Below are 16,469 nucleotides of genomic sequence, written 5' to 3' on the forward strand. Positions count from 1 at the left end.
GAAGAACAGCATGTTTGATTATTTATCATCAAAAAATGGGGGAAGGGCCAGAGGAGGTGTCCAATATCCTTCCAGTTGTGTCCCAGAAATATCAGCTCCAAATAACTTTTACATTTCAGTAGCAACATAGCAGAAACAATTATTTTGCACTGCAAAATGCACTCAGGTAGATACCAGTGGATCGGCGTTGCGACGATAGTCGTGAAACAAAAAGTCCTAGCCACATTGTTTGATAAAAAAAAATAACAGCACGACAGGGATTCACCCCCTGTGAAGAATGTATATTGATAGGTGCCAAGTCTTAGGCTCTCAGCCTATAAGCATCTTGTTGTCTTCCAAGAAACTGTAGGTGGGGACCTCCAGGTTGAACGGGGCAGGGCCCTTGCGGATTCTGCCAGAGATGTCGTAGTGGGAACCGTGGCACGGGCAGAACCAGCCGCCGAAGTCTCCAGAGTTGGGGAGGGGAATGCAACCAAGATGAGTGCAGACACCGATAACCACCAGCCACTCTGGGTTCTTCACACGCTCAGCGTCTTGCTGCGGGTGGCGCAGGGATGCAACGTCCACGCTGTTGGCCAGCTTGATGTCGTCATCTGTCCGCCGCCTGATGAAGACTGGCTTGCCACGCCACTTGACAGTAACTGTGCTGCCGGGCTCGATGCTGGATAGATCGACCTCAAGGGAAGCAAGCGCGAGCACATCCTTACTTGCTGACATGCTCAAGACAAACTTCAGGACGAGGAGACGCAGCAGTGATGCGTACACGAATCTCCCACCACTCAGGACGAAGTAGGCAAAGGCGCGCTTGCTGGGATCTCCAGGAGGATATCTTTCATGGTTGTACTGGTCATAAAGCACTTTTGAGTTGGGGTTCTTCAGTGCAGCCACAGTTGCTGGAAGTCCAGCCAGCCCAGCATCTTGGTTCTGTGGAACAAGTGTTTCACTCGACGAAAAGCCTGCATTAGAATTACAAGTAGTATGGAAAACAGTGAGATATCACAGGTCCTCATATTTAGGCATCAATAAACAACAGAAACAGTATAACAACAACAACATCAAAGCATTTTTTTCCCAAGCAAGTTGGGGTAGGCAAACAACAGAAACAGTATGGTAGTGATAATATTGCTAACTAAAGTAGCACCCATAAAAAAAATCTGCGTCATCGTCCAGCACCAACAAATGGGAACACAACTTACAGAAGTTGAAAATGGTAAGAATAAGATCACCATAGCAAGAATTTCATGGCACACGCTAAACAACGTAGAGTAGAAAATGGAACTTAACCTGTGGAACTCATAGTAAGTACCAACTAGTGCAATTTGAACAATCCTTTTCTTTGGTGTAATTCCATTCCTAGTAACAGCGAGAATATGCTACTCAGACAACGGATTAACAAGCAATGAGAGGATAACAGTTCTATGGCTACCGGTTGTCCACATGTTTGTCAGAAGGTAGCCAGGCCCAGTAGAAACATCTCAACAAAATCACAGTTTACTAGCAGATTGACATGTTAATCACTGCAAATTATTAGCAATCCATTTCATTCTGAATCAGACAGATATAGCCAATTGTGAATTCATTTCATTATCAAGCCAGTCAACAACACATAGACGCGTATGTAACCGGTAAGCTTTGCAACAAACTAGGCCATCCGCAAATCCGATCCAGGCTAGAATGATCGGTCCGGCGTCACGGCAAGCAACCGCCAACAGCAGCTAGACAGGTAGGTCGAATGAAATCGTAGCGCGCCCCTACGGGATGAACCAAAGCGGAGATCATTAGATCAATTTCGGATCACGGACGAAACTGCGTATTCGAAACCACGCCCCCTACGGGATGAACCAAAGCGGAGATCATTAGATCAATTTCGGATCACGGACGAAACTGCGTATTCGAAACCACGCGACCCCAATTCACGGACACCCAGGCGAAATCTCCACGGACGCGGGGCAGATCAGGGAGAAGGGACACGAGGTTGGCGAGATCGCGGATATACCTCTGACGGCGGTGAAGAAGGGCGAGTCGATGGCGAATCGCGGCTGGCGGGCCGAGTTGTCGTCGTCGTCTCTCCCGGGGCCGGCGAGCGGGCCCCTGGCTCCGGCGGCCGCCGCGGGGCGCCAGGAGAGGGAAGATGAGAGCCTCCTCCCCGCAACCCTCAGCATCTCGTGGCCGTGGTGGTCTTCCTCCGGAGATTTGGGTTAGGGTTCGCTCGGTCGCCACACCAGACGGACGGAAGAGGCTGCTAGAGAGAGAGAGAGAGGAAGGGAGAAGAACGAGCGGCGGACCAAGTATTGAGGGGCGGTGGGCTTCTCCGGCTCAGTAGGGTTTACTGGGCCTGTAGGGGCCTGGACCTCCAGGCCCAGTATAAGCTCCTATAAGTCTTCCTTTCTTTTCTGTTCTCAAGTCACTTTCTTTTCTTTACAGGAAGAAACCATTCCAATTTCGATCTTGAATAGGATTCAGATTCTCCTATCACCCCTTTCAAATTCACCTAAAAATAGTTGACTCAAACTATACAGAAAATTGTGATTCAAATGTGGAGAAAATGCTCACTAGTGTGCCATTATTTTCATTTTTTGCTCACATACACAGCAAAAATATGGCTTCGCACAACAACATTAGAATAAAGTGCTCATTTGCTGGAACACCTGCACAAAACACAATCTCTAGAGAAGAAAAGTGGGATTGCATGCTTAAATGGATGATTTGATACATCGGCTTAACTCAACAATTTTACTTCTCAAATGTGGCCGGAAGATGTAGATTATGATGTTGAAATCCAGTCAAAATTTTGTTAGCAAGGTTTAGCTTCATTTCCTTCCAGATTGTGTAATACATCTTCCTTTTCTTTCGCCAGGTGAGAGGTCACCCTTGACCTTGAGCCTACCAATTGTTTGAGCTAGTTCTGACAGAGTGTGCGAGCGACATTTCATGTGTTCTCTGTTTGGGCAAAGGGCAGCATATGACACTACGTAAAAGAAATTGCCTTCAGATTTGTAATTCGTAAGGGAAGAAAATAAATGTTCCATATGCCTAGGGTCATAAAGGCTGGGACCTAAAAAATGCAAATGTTAGGAAACATGAAAACGGAAGTAACTTCAGATCAACAACTTTACCCATGCTTTGCAAATCCAAAATGTACGTTTGGGTTAATCATTCCAATCTTACCAACAAAACATAAGTGATAGTATTAGATTGACAGCTTTGCTCATACTTTGCCCGACAAGTCATAAAATGCTCTACTATGGGAACTGGGACCAACACAATTCACATGACAAATCTGACCAAAAGAAAATGTATGTTTTGCCCATTGCTATTAATCACACGACATATACATGCAGAAACAGTAAATATTAACAGAAACGGGTGAGAATCATATGCGAGGGAAACCAGTAGTAGGACTACAGGACAATACTCTATTAGCATTTGTGTTAACTCAACAGGCATCAGGAATTCACGAGGACAACCATCAGTAAATTGGATACTTTTTTACTGTACTTTTCAGGTTTCAGGAGCTTCTTCCTCATCAGCAGCCGAGGCTGTATGTGCTGGGTATCTCCACATGATGTCTGCCCAGGTGCTCTGCCCATCCGTCACTTCCTTCACAACTGAGGCCACCTCATCAACCTCCACGCGGATCTGACCCTTGCTGTCCCGGTCCCGGACAGTCACGCTTGTAGTCGAGTCGACCGTGATCGCCAGGGGGACACCAATTTCATCTGTCCTTGCATACCGCTTACCAATTGAGTTGCCTGCAATAGTACACAAGGCACAAATTATTCGCAAATTTTACAAGATAAGTGTTTCCGAGCCCAACAAGTTTGCATTCCTCTGCTTAGTAGACCACCACAGCATCATAGATAAGTGGTCTATAATTTTAGATCCTCAAGGGCACTTTAGAAATTAATATAGCAGCATATTTTGAAGAAAATAATTCCATGCTATGATTCATTCAATGAAAACTCTTTGAAAGAAGGTTCAACAATATAATCCACTGAAAGAGTAAAACAAATATCGATGTTCACCAAGGCAGCAATCTAGACAGAAGATTCAAAAGTATATATGAATAACATCGTATATAGATTAAATATTGACACATCAACTATATGTTTTGCAGCTTAACCTATTTTACCAAAGAATGGCTAGGGGAACTTTGGACCTCTACTGGCGACCCTGCATGTGCAATACATATCTTCAACAATTTCTATCATAAAAAATACACACTAAAATCTGCAACGCAAGAGAGGTGTATACTGCCATGGTGACATACAACCGAGAGAAGGGAAAGGGAGTACTGTATGCAATAGTAGGCTATAAATGGAACGGGAGAATATGATGCAAAACAAAATATTTGGTGAAACTTAAGAAAGTGGCTGTGCATGTAACAGGGTAATTAGAGCGTGAGTGAATGTACGGTGCAAGGTTCCACTTATTTCTCATTCATTGGATCATTTTTTATTGGAACAAACCTACCCCATGCCTTTTATATAGGTATGAGAGTACAAGACAAGTAGCAAGAAGTTAACAGTCAATCGACAAAACATCAAGAACTATTTCTCATATATCTCATCCCTGGAATTTGCATAGATGGTATTTCTCACTTTGCAATTTCCGATCTTCCAGGGATGAGAAAAACCATCTATGCAAATAAAGATCAAAAGCAAAAAAAAAAAAAAAAAAAGGTGTAGATGGTGATCAAGTCATGCTATGCAAATTGCAAAGTTTCATACAGCCAGAATATAAAATAAACACAATGGTTTTCCATAAGTTCAGTGTACCTGTGATGTCAATAATGTGAGAAATCCCTGCTGTTGTCAATGCTTTTGAAATTTTCTTGGCAACAACATCAAATTTCTCAATCTTGACCAGTGGAAACACGGTACACTTAATTGGAGCAACCAGAGGGGGGAAACCAAACACATTCAATTGCTCATCATCTGTCTTGCCAGTCCTTTGATAGAAGCAATGTTCGAACAAACAGTAAATAATTCTCCCAATGCCAAATGATGGCTCTATGACAGACGGAGTAAATTTCCTTTGATGTTCCTTTTTCTTCTCGAGGTTAATTGAAACCATATTTTTCTTTATGGTGACATCTTTCCCAAGGGTACAAACCTTAAACTCAACCTCCCCTTTAGACTCTAAAGCTGCTTTCATATCCAAAGCTTCAGTCTCACCCATGGCCTGCCAGCAGAGAAAGTAAGCGTCGATAAGCACAACAACACCAAGATTTAACAAGTCAATATGGAGATGAAACTTACTTCCAATGCTTCGAGAACCATCTTTTGGTTGCCTTTGAATGCAAGACCTAGTTCCTTCTTTGATGGGGTCACAACTAACTTCTGAATGTGCCAAGAAGAAACTTGATATTAGCAAAGCAGATAACTTAAGAAACTGATCACAGCATCACAGCTGCAAGAGTTCAGCAGTAATAATTCAATATTCAGTGTACAATAAGAAAATTGTGCCAAAAGTAAGCCTCACCTCCACTTCTCTTGGTTCTGCAAATTTTTCATGCGCTTCGAGTGCAACACCACTTTTATCCTGCCCATTATTGGCAGCAGCATAGGATTAGTTCGATTGTGATAGAGATGTGCAGAAGACACTTCACACAGGAACATAAGCATTGTACCACTAATGTTTATGGTCTAGAACTCTAGAACAAATGAATACTATAGATAAGTTGGATCATAGATGAAATTGATGAATATTTTACAGAAACTCGGCAGTTGAGCTAACCAAATATGTTCGCCAAAATAAATTCAATTATACATGAAGGAGCACATTCACTAAAAAATGTGGCAAACAGTGGACATTTGGTAAAAATGTTTTATCAATAGAAATGCTCTGCTCTCAATTTTGATATTGGCAGAAAGTTTTTGCATTATATATTAAGGAAAATAAACTCGCAGTTCTAGGTGAGGGCAAGCATCAAAATGTGATACATACCGAGTGGGCACGCAAGTCATATGCAGATCTATCAGCAATTCCAACACACTCGATCCACCCATATGAACATTCAATCTCTGCATCCCAGCAATCAGCAGCATAGTGAGCCATTTCATTTGGCAGATGTTGTCGGAACCGTAGACGGTCTTTGTCAATCCCAAGATGTGTCAAGAAGAGATAAACCCTTCCAATAAAATAGCCAAGGGTCTCATTGTTCACAGTTCCCTGCAAGTTGCAGCAAGTGTTGCTTAGAAACAGATGTCACAACTACTAGTTAAGAGTTTGGTCCTACGAGTAGCAAAAGCAAGAGTTGAATTCAGATAATGCTAGCAGTATAAAAATATAGTACCTCAGATACGGCTCCAGAAAGCTTAAGTTTTGTGGCTGATTTTCCCGTCAGTTGCTGTTCTCTGGGAAACATCAGGAACTCTAGATCAGAAACATCACTAAACTTTGGGTGGGATTTGTCCTCTGGGTCCACAAAGTGCTCAATCTCTGCTAATGTAAATTCGCGGACTCTCAGAAGGCCTTGACGAGGAGATATCTAGTGAAACAAGTTTGTCTCAGACCACAGAGCTTGTTAAGCAATAGCCAACAGTTACTAGTAGTTAATTGGTCTCCAGTACAACTAATCCAGTTCATGTCGACAGTAACCAGATAAAAACTCTTCAATACAAAAAAAAAATACCACTGGTTTGAGTTATCTTATTCATGCAGTTAACATTAAAATGTAACTCTCTTTTGATAACGGCACAAGATAGTCCCAGACAGGAATGACAAAAGAGAACAGGGTATTGAAGGAGCTGTGGCGAAAGAGAGAAGTGTATTTTGCTAATGGTAGAAAGGAGAAGATAGATTCAATCAGTGGCAAAAAAAGGACTCTTTGTACACCGAATCTGAATACCTAAGAAATAAGCTGAAGATTTCAGCATATTTTCTCTACCAAAAATGAACATGAACGATACAATCAACAGGAGTCTTTCATATGTATTACGGCATGGTGCATGGCAAATATGTTAATAAAGTACAGGATGTAAACCCTAGAAAACAACTTAGTAAATAAAACAATACAAACCGTTGCAAGAAAGTTGATGAATATAGGATAGACCTCATCAAAATTGATAATAAATAGACGAACAGAAGGTTAAGTGATTAACAGATCCATGCCTCATTACGGAAGGCCTGGCCAATTTGGGCTGCAGCGAAGGGTAGCTTGTTTCCATTGTAGTAATACAAGTCTTTGAAGTTGACAAAGATACCTTGTGCTGTCTCTGGCCTCATATACCTGCAAAACAGAGGTAGAACATGAGCTTATACTAGATTGGACAAAGCAGAACATAGTGAGCTGTTCTTGAACTCACCCTGCGCTCAAACCCGATGGTCCAATGGATGTCTGAAACATGAGATTAAAGGGGTACGGATCTGACAATACATTCTTTGTGTCAGGAGCAACAATTCCATACTCCTTGATCTTAGCACCCAATAGTTCTGCCGAAAGATCATCCAAGACAGCAAGAATATGGTTTAATTCTTCTATTTTCTCTGGTGACAATGTGGTGTCTCTCTCAAGCTTATCCTTACAGAAGTCCTTGAGTAAGTGATCAGCACGATAGCAGCTCCCTGTCTTTTCATCTTTAACCATTAAGTCTGTAAACTTGTCCACATGGCCAGAGGCCTTCAAGACAACTTCTGGCGTCACACATGGACAATCCACCTCCAGCATCCCTTCCTCCAGAACAAAATGCTGAGGAGGAAAACACAAGTAGATGGTAAGTTGATTATCTATTTACAAATATGATGTCCTCAGAAACTACATGGGAAAAGGGCCGGTTGAAGCTTTTTAAGCCCAACGGAACATTCGCAGCCTAATATGCTACACTCATAAGGTAAAGAATAAGAAGTAGGGTCTGCCTCCTAATTCTCTAGTCCCCCCAAGTCACAGTCTAGGTCGTTTTAGAATCTGTGGTAGTCTGACAATTTTAGGTTTCATCATCAGCACAGAAAAATACAAATATATATTAGAAACTTAAACTAAGACATGCTCTATCATGAAATAAATTTTGATAATCCACACTTAATTCTAGTTTTAAAAAATATTTTCGTAGAAATTAGTGATCAAAGTGTCACCTTGGAGATCATGTTAGTGTCTACAGTGACCTAGATTGTGACTGATAATAACTCCGTCGTAAAAAAAACTGCTCAACTTTTTGTAGATACAGATGTATCTATAACTAAGATATGTCTATATACATTCGTATCTAGACAAAATTGAGCAGCTTTTTTAGGCGGAGTACAATTTAAGGAAGCAAATTCAGTATAAGTTCATGCATTCCTCTTAAGCTCCTGCGTTCATAAAGTTTTTAAGTTTAGAACTTAAGGAAACCCAGACCAATTTCCCCCTAATCTACAAAATGATGAAACTAGACAAACATATTTCTGCAATTTACATTCCAGATTTTTTTTTTAGCTCTAGAGTATCCAGTAGCCACCTACTTTATCAAAAGATAGCCAAATTCGGAAACCAGCACCATGCTACACCACACAGCGCGAGTAACACGAATACAAGACCAGCACGGCACGTCACTTATAGGTACGCTAACCCTCACTTCGACTCAATAGTCAATACTACTCCCCTGGCAAGTAAAGGACAAAATTAAGTAGCCAGTAGCTCCCCTTGCAGCCTTCTCCACCCGATTTCAGAACCGAGCGAATACGCGGCAACCTTTCGGTCGACGACTAGCCCCAAGCCCCCAACCGACGAGTCTACTGTCTCTACCAGCTCGAGAAGCAGTAAGAGAGAGGCTACCTGGCGCCAGAAGGCGAGTACGTTGGCCTTGACGGCGCACCCTGGCGGCCCGTAGTCGTACAGACCAGCGACGCCGCCGTAGATCTTGAAGGACGGCACGTAGAAGAGGCGCCGCTCCAGCGTGTTGGCCACCGCAACGCGGAACGCCTCCCGGCTCCCCGCCATCTCCGCGAGCCGGCGGGTGGCAGCAGCGGCAGCTAGGGTTTGGGGCGGGTGAGGTTTGGCTGCGATGATGGTGGCGCGAGTGGCGGAAGAGAGGAGGCGGAGGAGCATGGGGAGATGAGATGGGTTGGAGATGCCACGCCCACGTCTGGGCCCCGCTAGCCAGCGTGTGGCGCCAGACGGTCCACGCGAGATAGGCCTGGATAGAGGACAAGCTTATAGTATGAATTGACTTTCTTTGACCTGCTAAACTCCGGTCCACAATTACATCGCGTTCTAGGTGATCAAAGTCAAACTATTAACTAAACATTTGTAATATAGAACATGTTGTATTAGAATCGTCATAATATGTACTTTCCTATTGCATATATTTGGTACTATGAATATTGATATTTTTCATATTTTTTGGTTAAACTTTGCAAAATTTAGTTTTGACTAAATCCAGAATGCGGAGTAACCAAAATAGAGGGGGCATATCGTGTACGAATTCAACGAATCATGTACACACGTTAATCTGTTCTAAGATGGGTCTAGTTGGTGTGTGCACGCCACTTGGTAGAGATGAGTGCACCCTGGAAAAAAAATAGAACATCGTTGAGGCGGCGGTTAGTCATGCCGTCACTTCGGCTTTGGCTTCGGCTCGGATGGTGGATGGTGGAAGGTCAAAACGATGAAAAAGGAGGAGGAAGGGGGTCATGTGGTCATGAGACGTATAAGAAGAGGAGGAAGGGGATGATGTGGCCGAGAGAGAGTGCCCTGCGTTCTTCCAAATCATGAATGTTCACGAATCTGGGTTTGTTCTCGAGTCTCGACATAAATGCATTGTTTTTGTCAAGCGTCTCAAATTCACGAAGCATTTCTCAAAACTGGACGCAAATGTTTTGCTTTTTTATTAATTAAGGAGAAGAGAGTTGCTCGGCCAACTAATGGAATGTCAGGTGAAAACCAACTACAACTAGGGCCAAGCCCACCCAAAGTCCCAAACACCAACACACCTAGCGCCAACTCCGAAACACCGACAACATAAGGGATGACACACTTGCCAAGACTAGTTGTCTGCCAGCCGTGCTCGAGATAATATGCAATGACTATTATGGAAAGAAATGGCACTGGACGCCTCCAACATATGTGAAGTCAGGCCTAAAGAAAATTAAAGGGACCATATATTTTACCTCCTTTTACGAGAAGAAAGTTGGAAGACCAAATAGATGTAGAAGAAAACAACTACAGAACTAGCATATGAGACTAAACTATACAAGCATGGTGTGAATGTATATGCACTATGGCTACTTTAGGGATGCAACCCGCACAAGGAGGAATTGCATGAAATACAAGGGTGATATTTTAAGAGAAGAAGGTGATGAGGAAGATAATATACAAGTGCAACAATAAGATGGGCAAGCAGATCAAAGGGTGTTGAATTTGAGGAGAATGATGATGCAAATGTTCAACATCAAGTACTCTCGCGGGATCGGCTGGGCTGCTGTAAGGAGACGTCGTCATTCCTCTAATATGTTGTTGGCACACGAAGTCCAAGGTATGTTCATTCGCATTTTTGTCTCCTTTCTTTTTGTTTAACTTTTATTTTCTTCATCTTGCAATGGCTCGTCTTCATGGTTGTGTTGTTTCTTTGTCTTCATTGTCTACATGTTGTCGTGTGGAGTAGTTAGTGTGACTTGCTGTGAGAAGACAAAGGAAGACATCCAATAAGTAGCCTACTCATAGCAATGAGCTCCAACAACTGAAGCATTGGTTAGTTATACCGTGATAGAGAAACCGCTTTTGTTTTCATGCTTATGTATGTGCTCAACGCATGTATTTACTATGCGTCCTAGATGTGTTTGTCAGATCGGCTTGAACTATAGCGATGCCTCCCTATATTAGTAGTGCACCTTCGTTCTTCGTGCTAGCGATGTCGGCTTATCACGAGTTCAGTTGAACTATATATTTTACCACATGTAATGATTTTGTTCTTGGTCCTTCCCTAGTTTTTTGCGCATGCATACAGTCTTTACCTTTTGTGCCCATAAGCCTCTTATGCATTTCACTGTACCCTTTCCAGGAGATCGTAGAGGCTAAGTTATTCATCAATTTGTTTTAGACCTTCATATTGCAATTTGGTTTTCATTGGTACAAAAAGAACCATACCTCTAGCACTCACCGTGACCTATGTGAAGACACACTTTTCTTTGGATCATGATTGAAATCCTGATCAAGTCGATACGATCCTCCATTGAAATATGTGTGAAAGCTATTATTTGTTTGCTAACCAGCTAACTAACTAGTTGCCATCATTTCGCTATATGGCATATTGGTATATTTATAGAAAGAAAGATGTATAAAAGAGAGCTAGCAGTTGTTTGCTAGATGTTGCTATATGGCATATTGGTATATTGATAGAAAGAAGAGGTATAGAAGGGAGCTAGCAGTTGTTTGCTGGATGTTGCTAGTGTACCATGAGTGAAAAAAAATCTATGTTATGTAGATAGGATAATAAATAGAGTAAATGAACATAGCCACAAAAAACTAAACACATAAATATAGCAAACAACAGTATAATGTTTCGCATAATTTCCATTCCGATGGCTAAACTGATCTTCCTATAGCTATATTTATTAAAAGCAGTAGTAGTAAACACACATGCCACTGAACATAATAAGCGAGGGCAACAAAACATGCTCTACTATACACACAGGCAACACCCATGCCATTCATCACAAGGGTGGATGAAGGATCCAATAAAAGGGGTGCTTACAGAGATGGGGGTCGGCGAAAGTGCATGGAGCCCCCATGTGTGGTTTTGGTAATTGATGACAATCTCTATGGACTAATGTTTATATTGAGTTATATTTGTAGGAGTTGACCATAGGCAATGCTTGAACCATATGTTGGCTTCAAGGTTTCAATAAGAAGAAATTGATGAATAATATTAAGTGTCAAGTATGTCTTGAAGAAGAAGACGAAGAGAGCCCTCAAGTTTAACTTCAAGACATCAACATGATGAAGAATGAAGAAATGGAGTGCAAGTTCAAGATGATCCAACTCGAAGAGATCATTTTCTTGAAGCTTTTCATCCATATGGTGATCATGGATATGTGAAGTTGCGCCGAAGAAGAAGCTCTCCCATGGTGGATTATGGGGGAGCAATCAACAAGCCTTTGTCAAGCAAGCACTATCAAGAAAGGTGGTCCATCTTGTTGCGGTCAAGATCGTCATCATCGAGCTCAAGAGGAATGCGCAATGTTAAAGTTTGCTCTTGATAGGGTTTCTTTCTTACCGGTCTCATGGTGTAGTTGGAGACCGGTTTATAGTTTAGTTGCCTTACTATCAAGTGGGCTCTCGAGTGAGTAACTCGATCGTATCTTTCGGAGAGCTCAAACCTTTACATCCTTGCATCATCTTTCTTGGTTGTTATTTGGATCTTATTCATGTGATGTTTTAGAGCTTGTTCTTATTCTCATGACAAGCACTAGTTCATCAAGATTGGTTTTTGCACGGGCAACTTGTTGCATTTTTAAGGTTGGAGGTTTTACCGATATGTCTTTTTTAGATAGGTCAAACCTTTCATTATTTATTTATATCCTACCATACTGGACTATGATGGTTCCCTACATGATCTTGTAGAGCTTGTTACTAGCTTCGAAACGATCCCAAGATCATCAAAATCGGAGTCCGGATGCTCAAGTTATGGCCATTCCCGTTTTGATGTTTCTGTAGTTTTCGGTGGGGGGGCGGAAATTCCGGCCGGGATTACAAAATTTCCGACCAAAAAATGTTCGGGCCCCTTACTAAGACCAGTTCCCTTAAATCCTTAGTCGTTTTTCGAAGTCCCGGGGGATGGACATTCCGGCCCGGGGCAGAAATTCCGGCACGGGAGGTTCCAAACTGTCATATTCCATTGGCAGGAGGTATATAAGACCCCCTTCTTCCTCCTTGGGCTGGTTGCTTCTTCTACTCTCTCTTTACTCCATTGTTGCCCTTGAGAAGCTTCCTCTCCCTCTAATCCCTCCATGATTCTTGCACCTATTTGAGGGAAAAGAGAGAGAAGATCTAGATCTACATCTTGACCAATCAAATCCCTCTCTTTGTGAGGGGAATCCATTAGATCTAGATCTTGGAGAAATTTGGTGTTCCTCCTCTTATTTGTTCTTCCTCTCTTATTCCCTCAATAGATTTTGTAACTTTGTTGGAATTTGAGAGAGAATGACTTGAGCATCGTAGTGGTGTTCTTGCCATTGCATTTGGTGCATCGGTTTGAGTTCTCCACGGTGATTCGTGGTGGTGAAAGCAAGAAGGTTGTTACTCTTGGGTTCTTGGAACACTAGACAGATTCTAGGCCTTTGTGGTGATTTGTTGGGAGCCTTCAATTAAGTTGTGGATGTGTTCCCCAATCTTTGTGTAAGACCCGGTTTTCGCCTTGAAGGAAATCCCTTAATGGAACTGTGACCTAGGCCTTTGTGACGATGGTCACCGGAGAATAAGGTGAGGCGCCTTCGTGGCGCTCGGTGTGTGGTGTGACTACCGCATCTTGGGGTGAGGCCTTTGTGGCGTTGGTGTGCATCGAGCAATCACACCTCAAGGTGAGGTCATTTGTTGCGTTTGGGAGCACTAAGCCACCGCACCTCTCCAACGGAGATTAGCACTCGTAAGAGTGTAAACTTCAGGATAAATAATCGTCTCCCACGTGCCTCGGTTATCTCTATACCAGAGCTCTTTATTTATGCACTTTACTCTTGTGATAGCCATCGTGCTTGAAGTTATATATCTTGCTATCACATAGTTGTTTGTATTGCTTAACATAAGTTGTTGGTGCACATAGGTGAACCATAGTATATAGGCTTTGGGCTTGACAAAGTAAACGCTAGTTTTATTCCGCATTTGTTAAGTCCATCTCGTAAAAGTTTTAAACAGCCTATTCACCCCCCTCTATGTGACATCCGTGTCCTTTCAGTCGGCCAAGCTAATTAGAGATTATTAGGCACCTAATCACATGCTAAACCATGTATTTTAACTTGATGCACCGTGTCATGGGGGGCATGCTGCCCCTAGCTCCACCATTGATCAGAACAAAATTTCACACCGCCCATTCACCTGAGGACAGATGCTGCCAAGGACGAACGCAACATTGCAGGCTCGGGGATTCTCGAAACGGAAGGAAGTTGTTGCATGGGAAGTCCAGAGGCACCTTTTGAGATTAATGAAAGTTGGTTCCTGCTATTGCACAGTTTCAACAAGGAAAGAGGAAAAGAGGAAAAGGAAAGTAAGTGCTCCGGACTCAAACACGAGCATGGGGTTGTGGTAATGGTCTTGACATCGGATGTGGTATCGGCCTACGCCTAAAAAAACTTGCCTAATGCTCGTGTCCGGTCTTCGCGCCAAAAGGAAGAGGAAACGAAGGAATGGAGAACTCCGAGGAAACAACCTTGCACGCAATCCCATCGGATGATGGGGAGCAGCAAGCGGGATGAAAGAAAAAGTGATAGTGTGTTGGGATGAGATGGGTGGGCTGGCGAAGGAAACGATACCCGCCTCATCCCGGGCACGCTATGAGAAAGATGTGTTTGGACGAGTGCTGGCGTGTAGTTGACGTGGGAGTTAGAAATCTTTTCTTCAGTTCCCCGGCAATGGCGCCAGAAATTTAGCTTGATGACGCGTAAAGCACACGCCCGTTGGGAACCCCAAGTGGAAGGTGTGATGCGTACAGCAGCAAGTTTCCCTCAGTAAGAAACCAAGGTTTATCGAAACAAGTAGGGAGTCAAGAAGCACGTCGAAGGTTGATGGCGGCGGGATGTAGTGCGGCGCAACACCGGGATTCCGGCGCCAACGTGGAACCCGCACAACACAACCAAAGTACTTTGCCCCAACGAAACAAGTGAGGTTGTCAATCTCACCGGCTTGTCGTAACAAAGGATTAGATGTATAGTGTGGATGATGATTGTTTGCGTAAAATAGTAGAACAAGTATTGCAAGTAGATTGTATTCGATGTAAAAGAATGGACCGGGGTCCACAGCTCACTAGAGGTGTCTCTCCCATAAGATAAATAGCATGTTGGGTGAACAAATTACAGCTTGGGCAATTGACAAATAGAGAGGGCATGACCATGCACATACATGATATGATGAGTATTGTGAGATTTAATTGGGCATTACGACAAAGTACATAGACCGCTATCCAACATGCATCTATGCCTAAAAAGTCCACCTTCAGAGTTATCATCCGAACCCCTTCCAAGCATTAAGTTGCAAACAATGTACAATTGCATTAAGTATGGTGCGTAATGTAATCAATAACTACATCCTCGGACATAGCATCAATGTTTTATCCCTAGTGGCAACAAGCACATCCACAACCTTAGAACTTTCTCGTCACCGTCCTGCATTTAATGGAGGCATGAACCCACTATCGAGCATAAATACTCCCTCTTGGAGTTAAGAGTAAAAACTTGGCCAGAGCCTCTACTAATAACGGAGAGCATGCAAGATCATAAACAACACATAGGTAATAGATTGATAATCAACATAACATAGTATTCTCTATCCATCGGATCCCAACAAACACAACATATAGCATTACGGATAGATGATCTTGATCATGTTAGGCAGCTCACAAGATCCGACAATGAAGCACATAAGAAGAAGACGACCATCTAGCTACCGCTATGGACCCATAGTCCAGGGTGAACTACTCACTCATCACTCCGGAGGCGACCATGGCGGTGAAGAGTCCTCCGGGAGATGATTCCCCTCTCCGGCAGGGTGCCGGAGGCGATCTCCTGAATCCCCCGAGATGGGATTGGCGGCGGCGGTGTCTCTGGAAGGTTTTCCGTATCGTGGCTCTCGGTAGTGGGGGTTTCGCGACGAAGACTATATGTAGGCGGAAGGGCAGGTAAGGGGGCCACACGAGGGCCCCACACGCCTGGGCCGCGCCGCCCTGTTGTGGCGGCGCCTCGTGGCCCCACTTCGTAAGTCCTCCGGTCTTCTGGAAGCTTCGTGCAAAAATAGGCCCCTGGGCGTTGATTTCGTCCAATTCCGAGAATATTTCCTTACTAGGATTTCTGAAACCAAAAACAGCAGAAAAACAAAGAATCGGCTCTTCGGCATCTCGTTAATAGGTTAGTGCCGGAAAATGCATAAATATGACATAAAGTATGCATAAAACATGTAGATATCATCAATAATGTGGCATGGAACATAAGAAATTATCGATACGTTGGAGACGTATCAGCATCCCCAAGCTTAGTTCTCGCTCGTCCCGAGCAGTAAACGATAACAAAGATAATTTCGGAGTGACATGCCATCATAACCTTGATCATACTATTGTAAGCATATGTAATGAATGCAGCGATCAAAACAATGGTAATGACATGAGTAAACAAATGAATCATAAAGCAAAGACTTTTCATGAATAGTACTTTCAAGACAAGCATCAATAAGTCTTGCATAAGAGTTAACTCATAAAGCAATAAATCAAAGTAAAGGTATTGAAGCAACACAAAGGAAGATTAAGTTTCAGCGGTTGCTTTCAACTTATAACATGTATATCTCATGGATA

At 43.0% G+C, this 16,469-nt stretch overlaps 2 protein-coding genes across 2 annotated transcripts; both read right to left on the reverse strand.

Annotated features, from left to right (window-relative positions):
• Nucleotides 1-2,236, reverse strand: LOC124677363 (cytochrome b-c1 complex subunit Rieske, mitochondrial). The gene is made up of 2 exons (XM_047213352.1): nt 1,997-2,236; nt 1-956 (listed from the first exon to the last, which is right to left on the reverse strand). The coding sequence occupies exons 1-2, from the start codon at nt 2,160-2,162 to the stop codon at nt 310-312; spliced, it is 813 nt and encodes a 270-aa protein (XP_047069308.1). The 5' UTR covers nt 2,163-2,236; the 3' UTR covers nt 1-309.
• Nucleotides 2,237-3,281: 1,045 nt separating this feature from the next.
• On the reverse strand, nt 3,282-8,935 carry LOC124677361 (glycine--tRNA ligase, mitochondrial 1-like). The gene is made up of 9 exons (XM_047213350.1): nt 8,756-8,935; nt 7,311-7,693; nt 7,117-7,234; nt 6,299-6,493; nt 5,950-6,174; nt 5,485-5,544; nt 5,262-5,342; nt 4,779-5,184; nt 3,282-3,752 (listed from the first exon to the last, which is right to left on the reverse strand). The coding sequence occupies exons 1-9, from the start codon at nt 8,918-8,920 to the stop codon at nt 3,502-3,504; spliced, it is 1,884 nt and encodes a 627-aa protein (XP_047069306.1). The 5' UTR covers nt 8,921-8,935; the 3' UTR covers nt 3,282-3,501.
• Between the last annotated feature and the right edge of the window lie 7,534 nt (nt 8,936-16,469).

Source organism: Lolium rigidum, chromosome 7 (assembly GCF_022539505.1).
Source record: "Lolium rigidum isolate FL_2022 chromosome 7, APGP_CSIRO_Lrig_0.1, whole genome shotgun sequence".
Taxonomy (NCBI): domain Eukaryota; kingdom Viridiplantae; phylum Streptophyta; class Magnoliopsida; order Poales; family Poaceae; genus Lolium; species Lolium rigidum.

Excerpts from the sequence above, each read along its gene's own strand:
- LOC124677363 (XM_047213352.1), bottom strand. The coding sequence starts at position 2,162 with ATGCTGAGGGTTGCGGGGAGGAGGCTCTCATCTTCCCTCTCCTGGCGC. Across the intron at positions 957-1,996 it reads CTTCTTCACCGCCGTCAGAG|GCTTTTCGTCGAGTGAAACA; the intron begins GTATATCCGCGA and ends ATTCTAATGCAG.
- LOC124677361 (XM_047213350.1), bottom strand. The coding sequence starts at position 8,920 with ATGGCGGGGAGCCGGGAGGCGTTCCGCGTTGCGGTGGCCAACACGCTG. Across the intron at positions 6,175-6,298 it reads TTTCTGGAGCCGTATCTGAG|GGAACTGTGAACAATGAGAC; the intron begins GTACTATATTTT and ends TGCAACTTGCAG. Across the intron at positions 5,545-5,949 it reads ATGACTTGCGTGCCCACTCG|GATAAAAGTGGTGTTGCACT; the intron begins GTATGTATCACA and ends AATAATGGGCAG.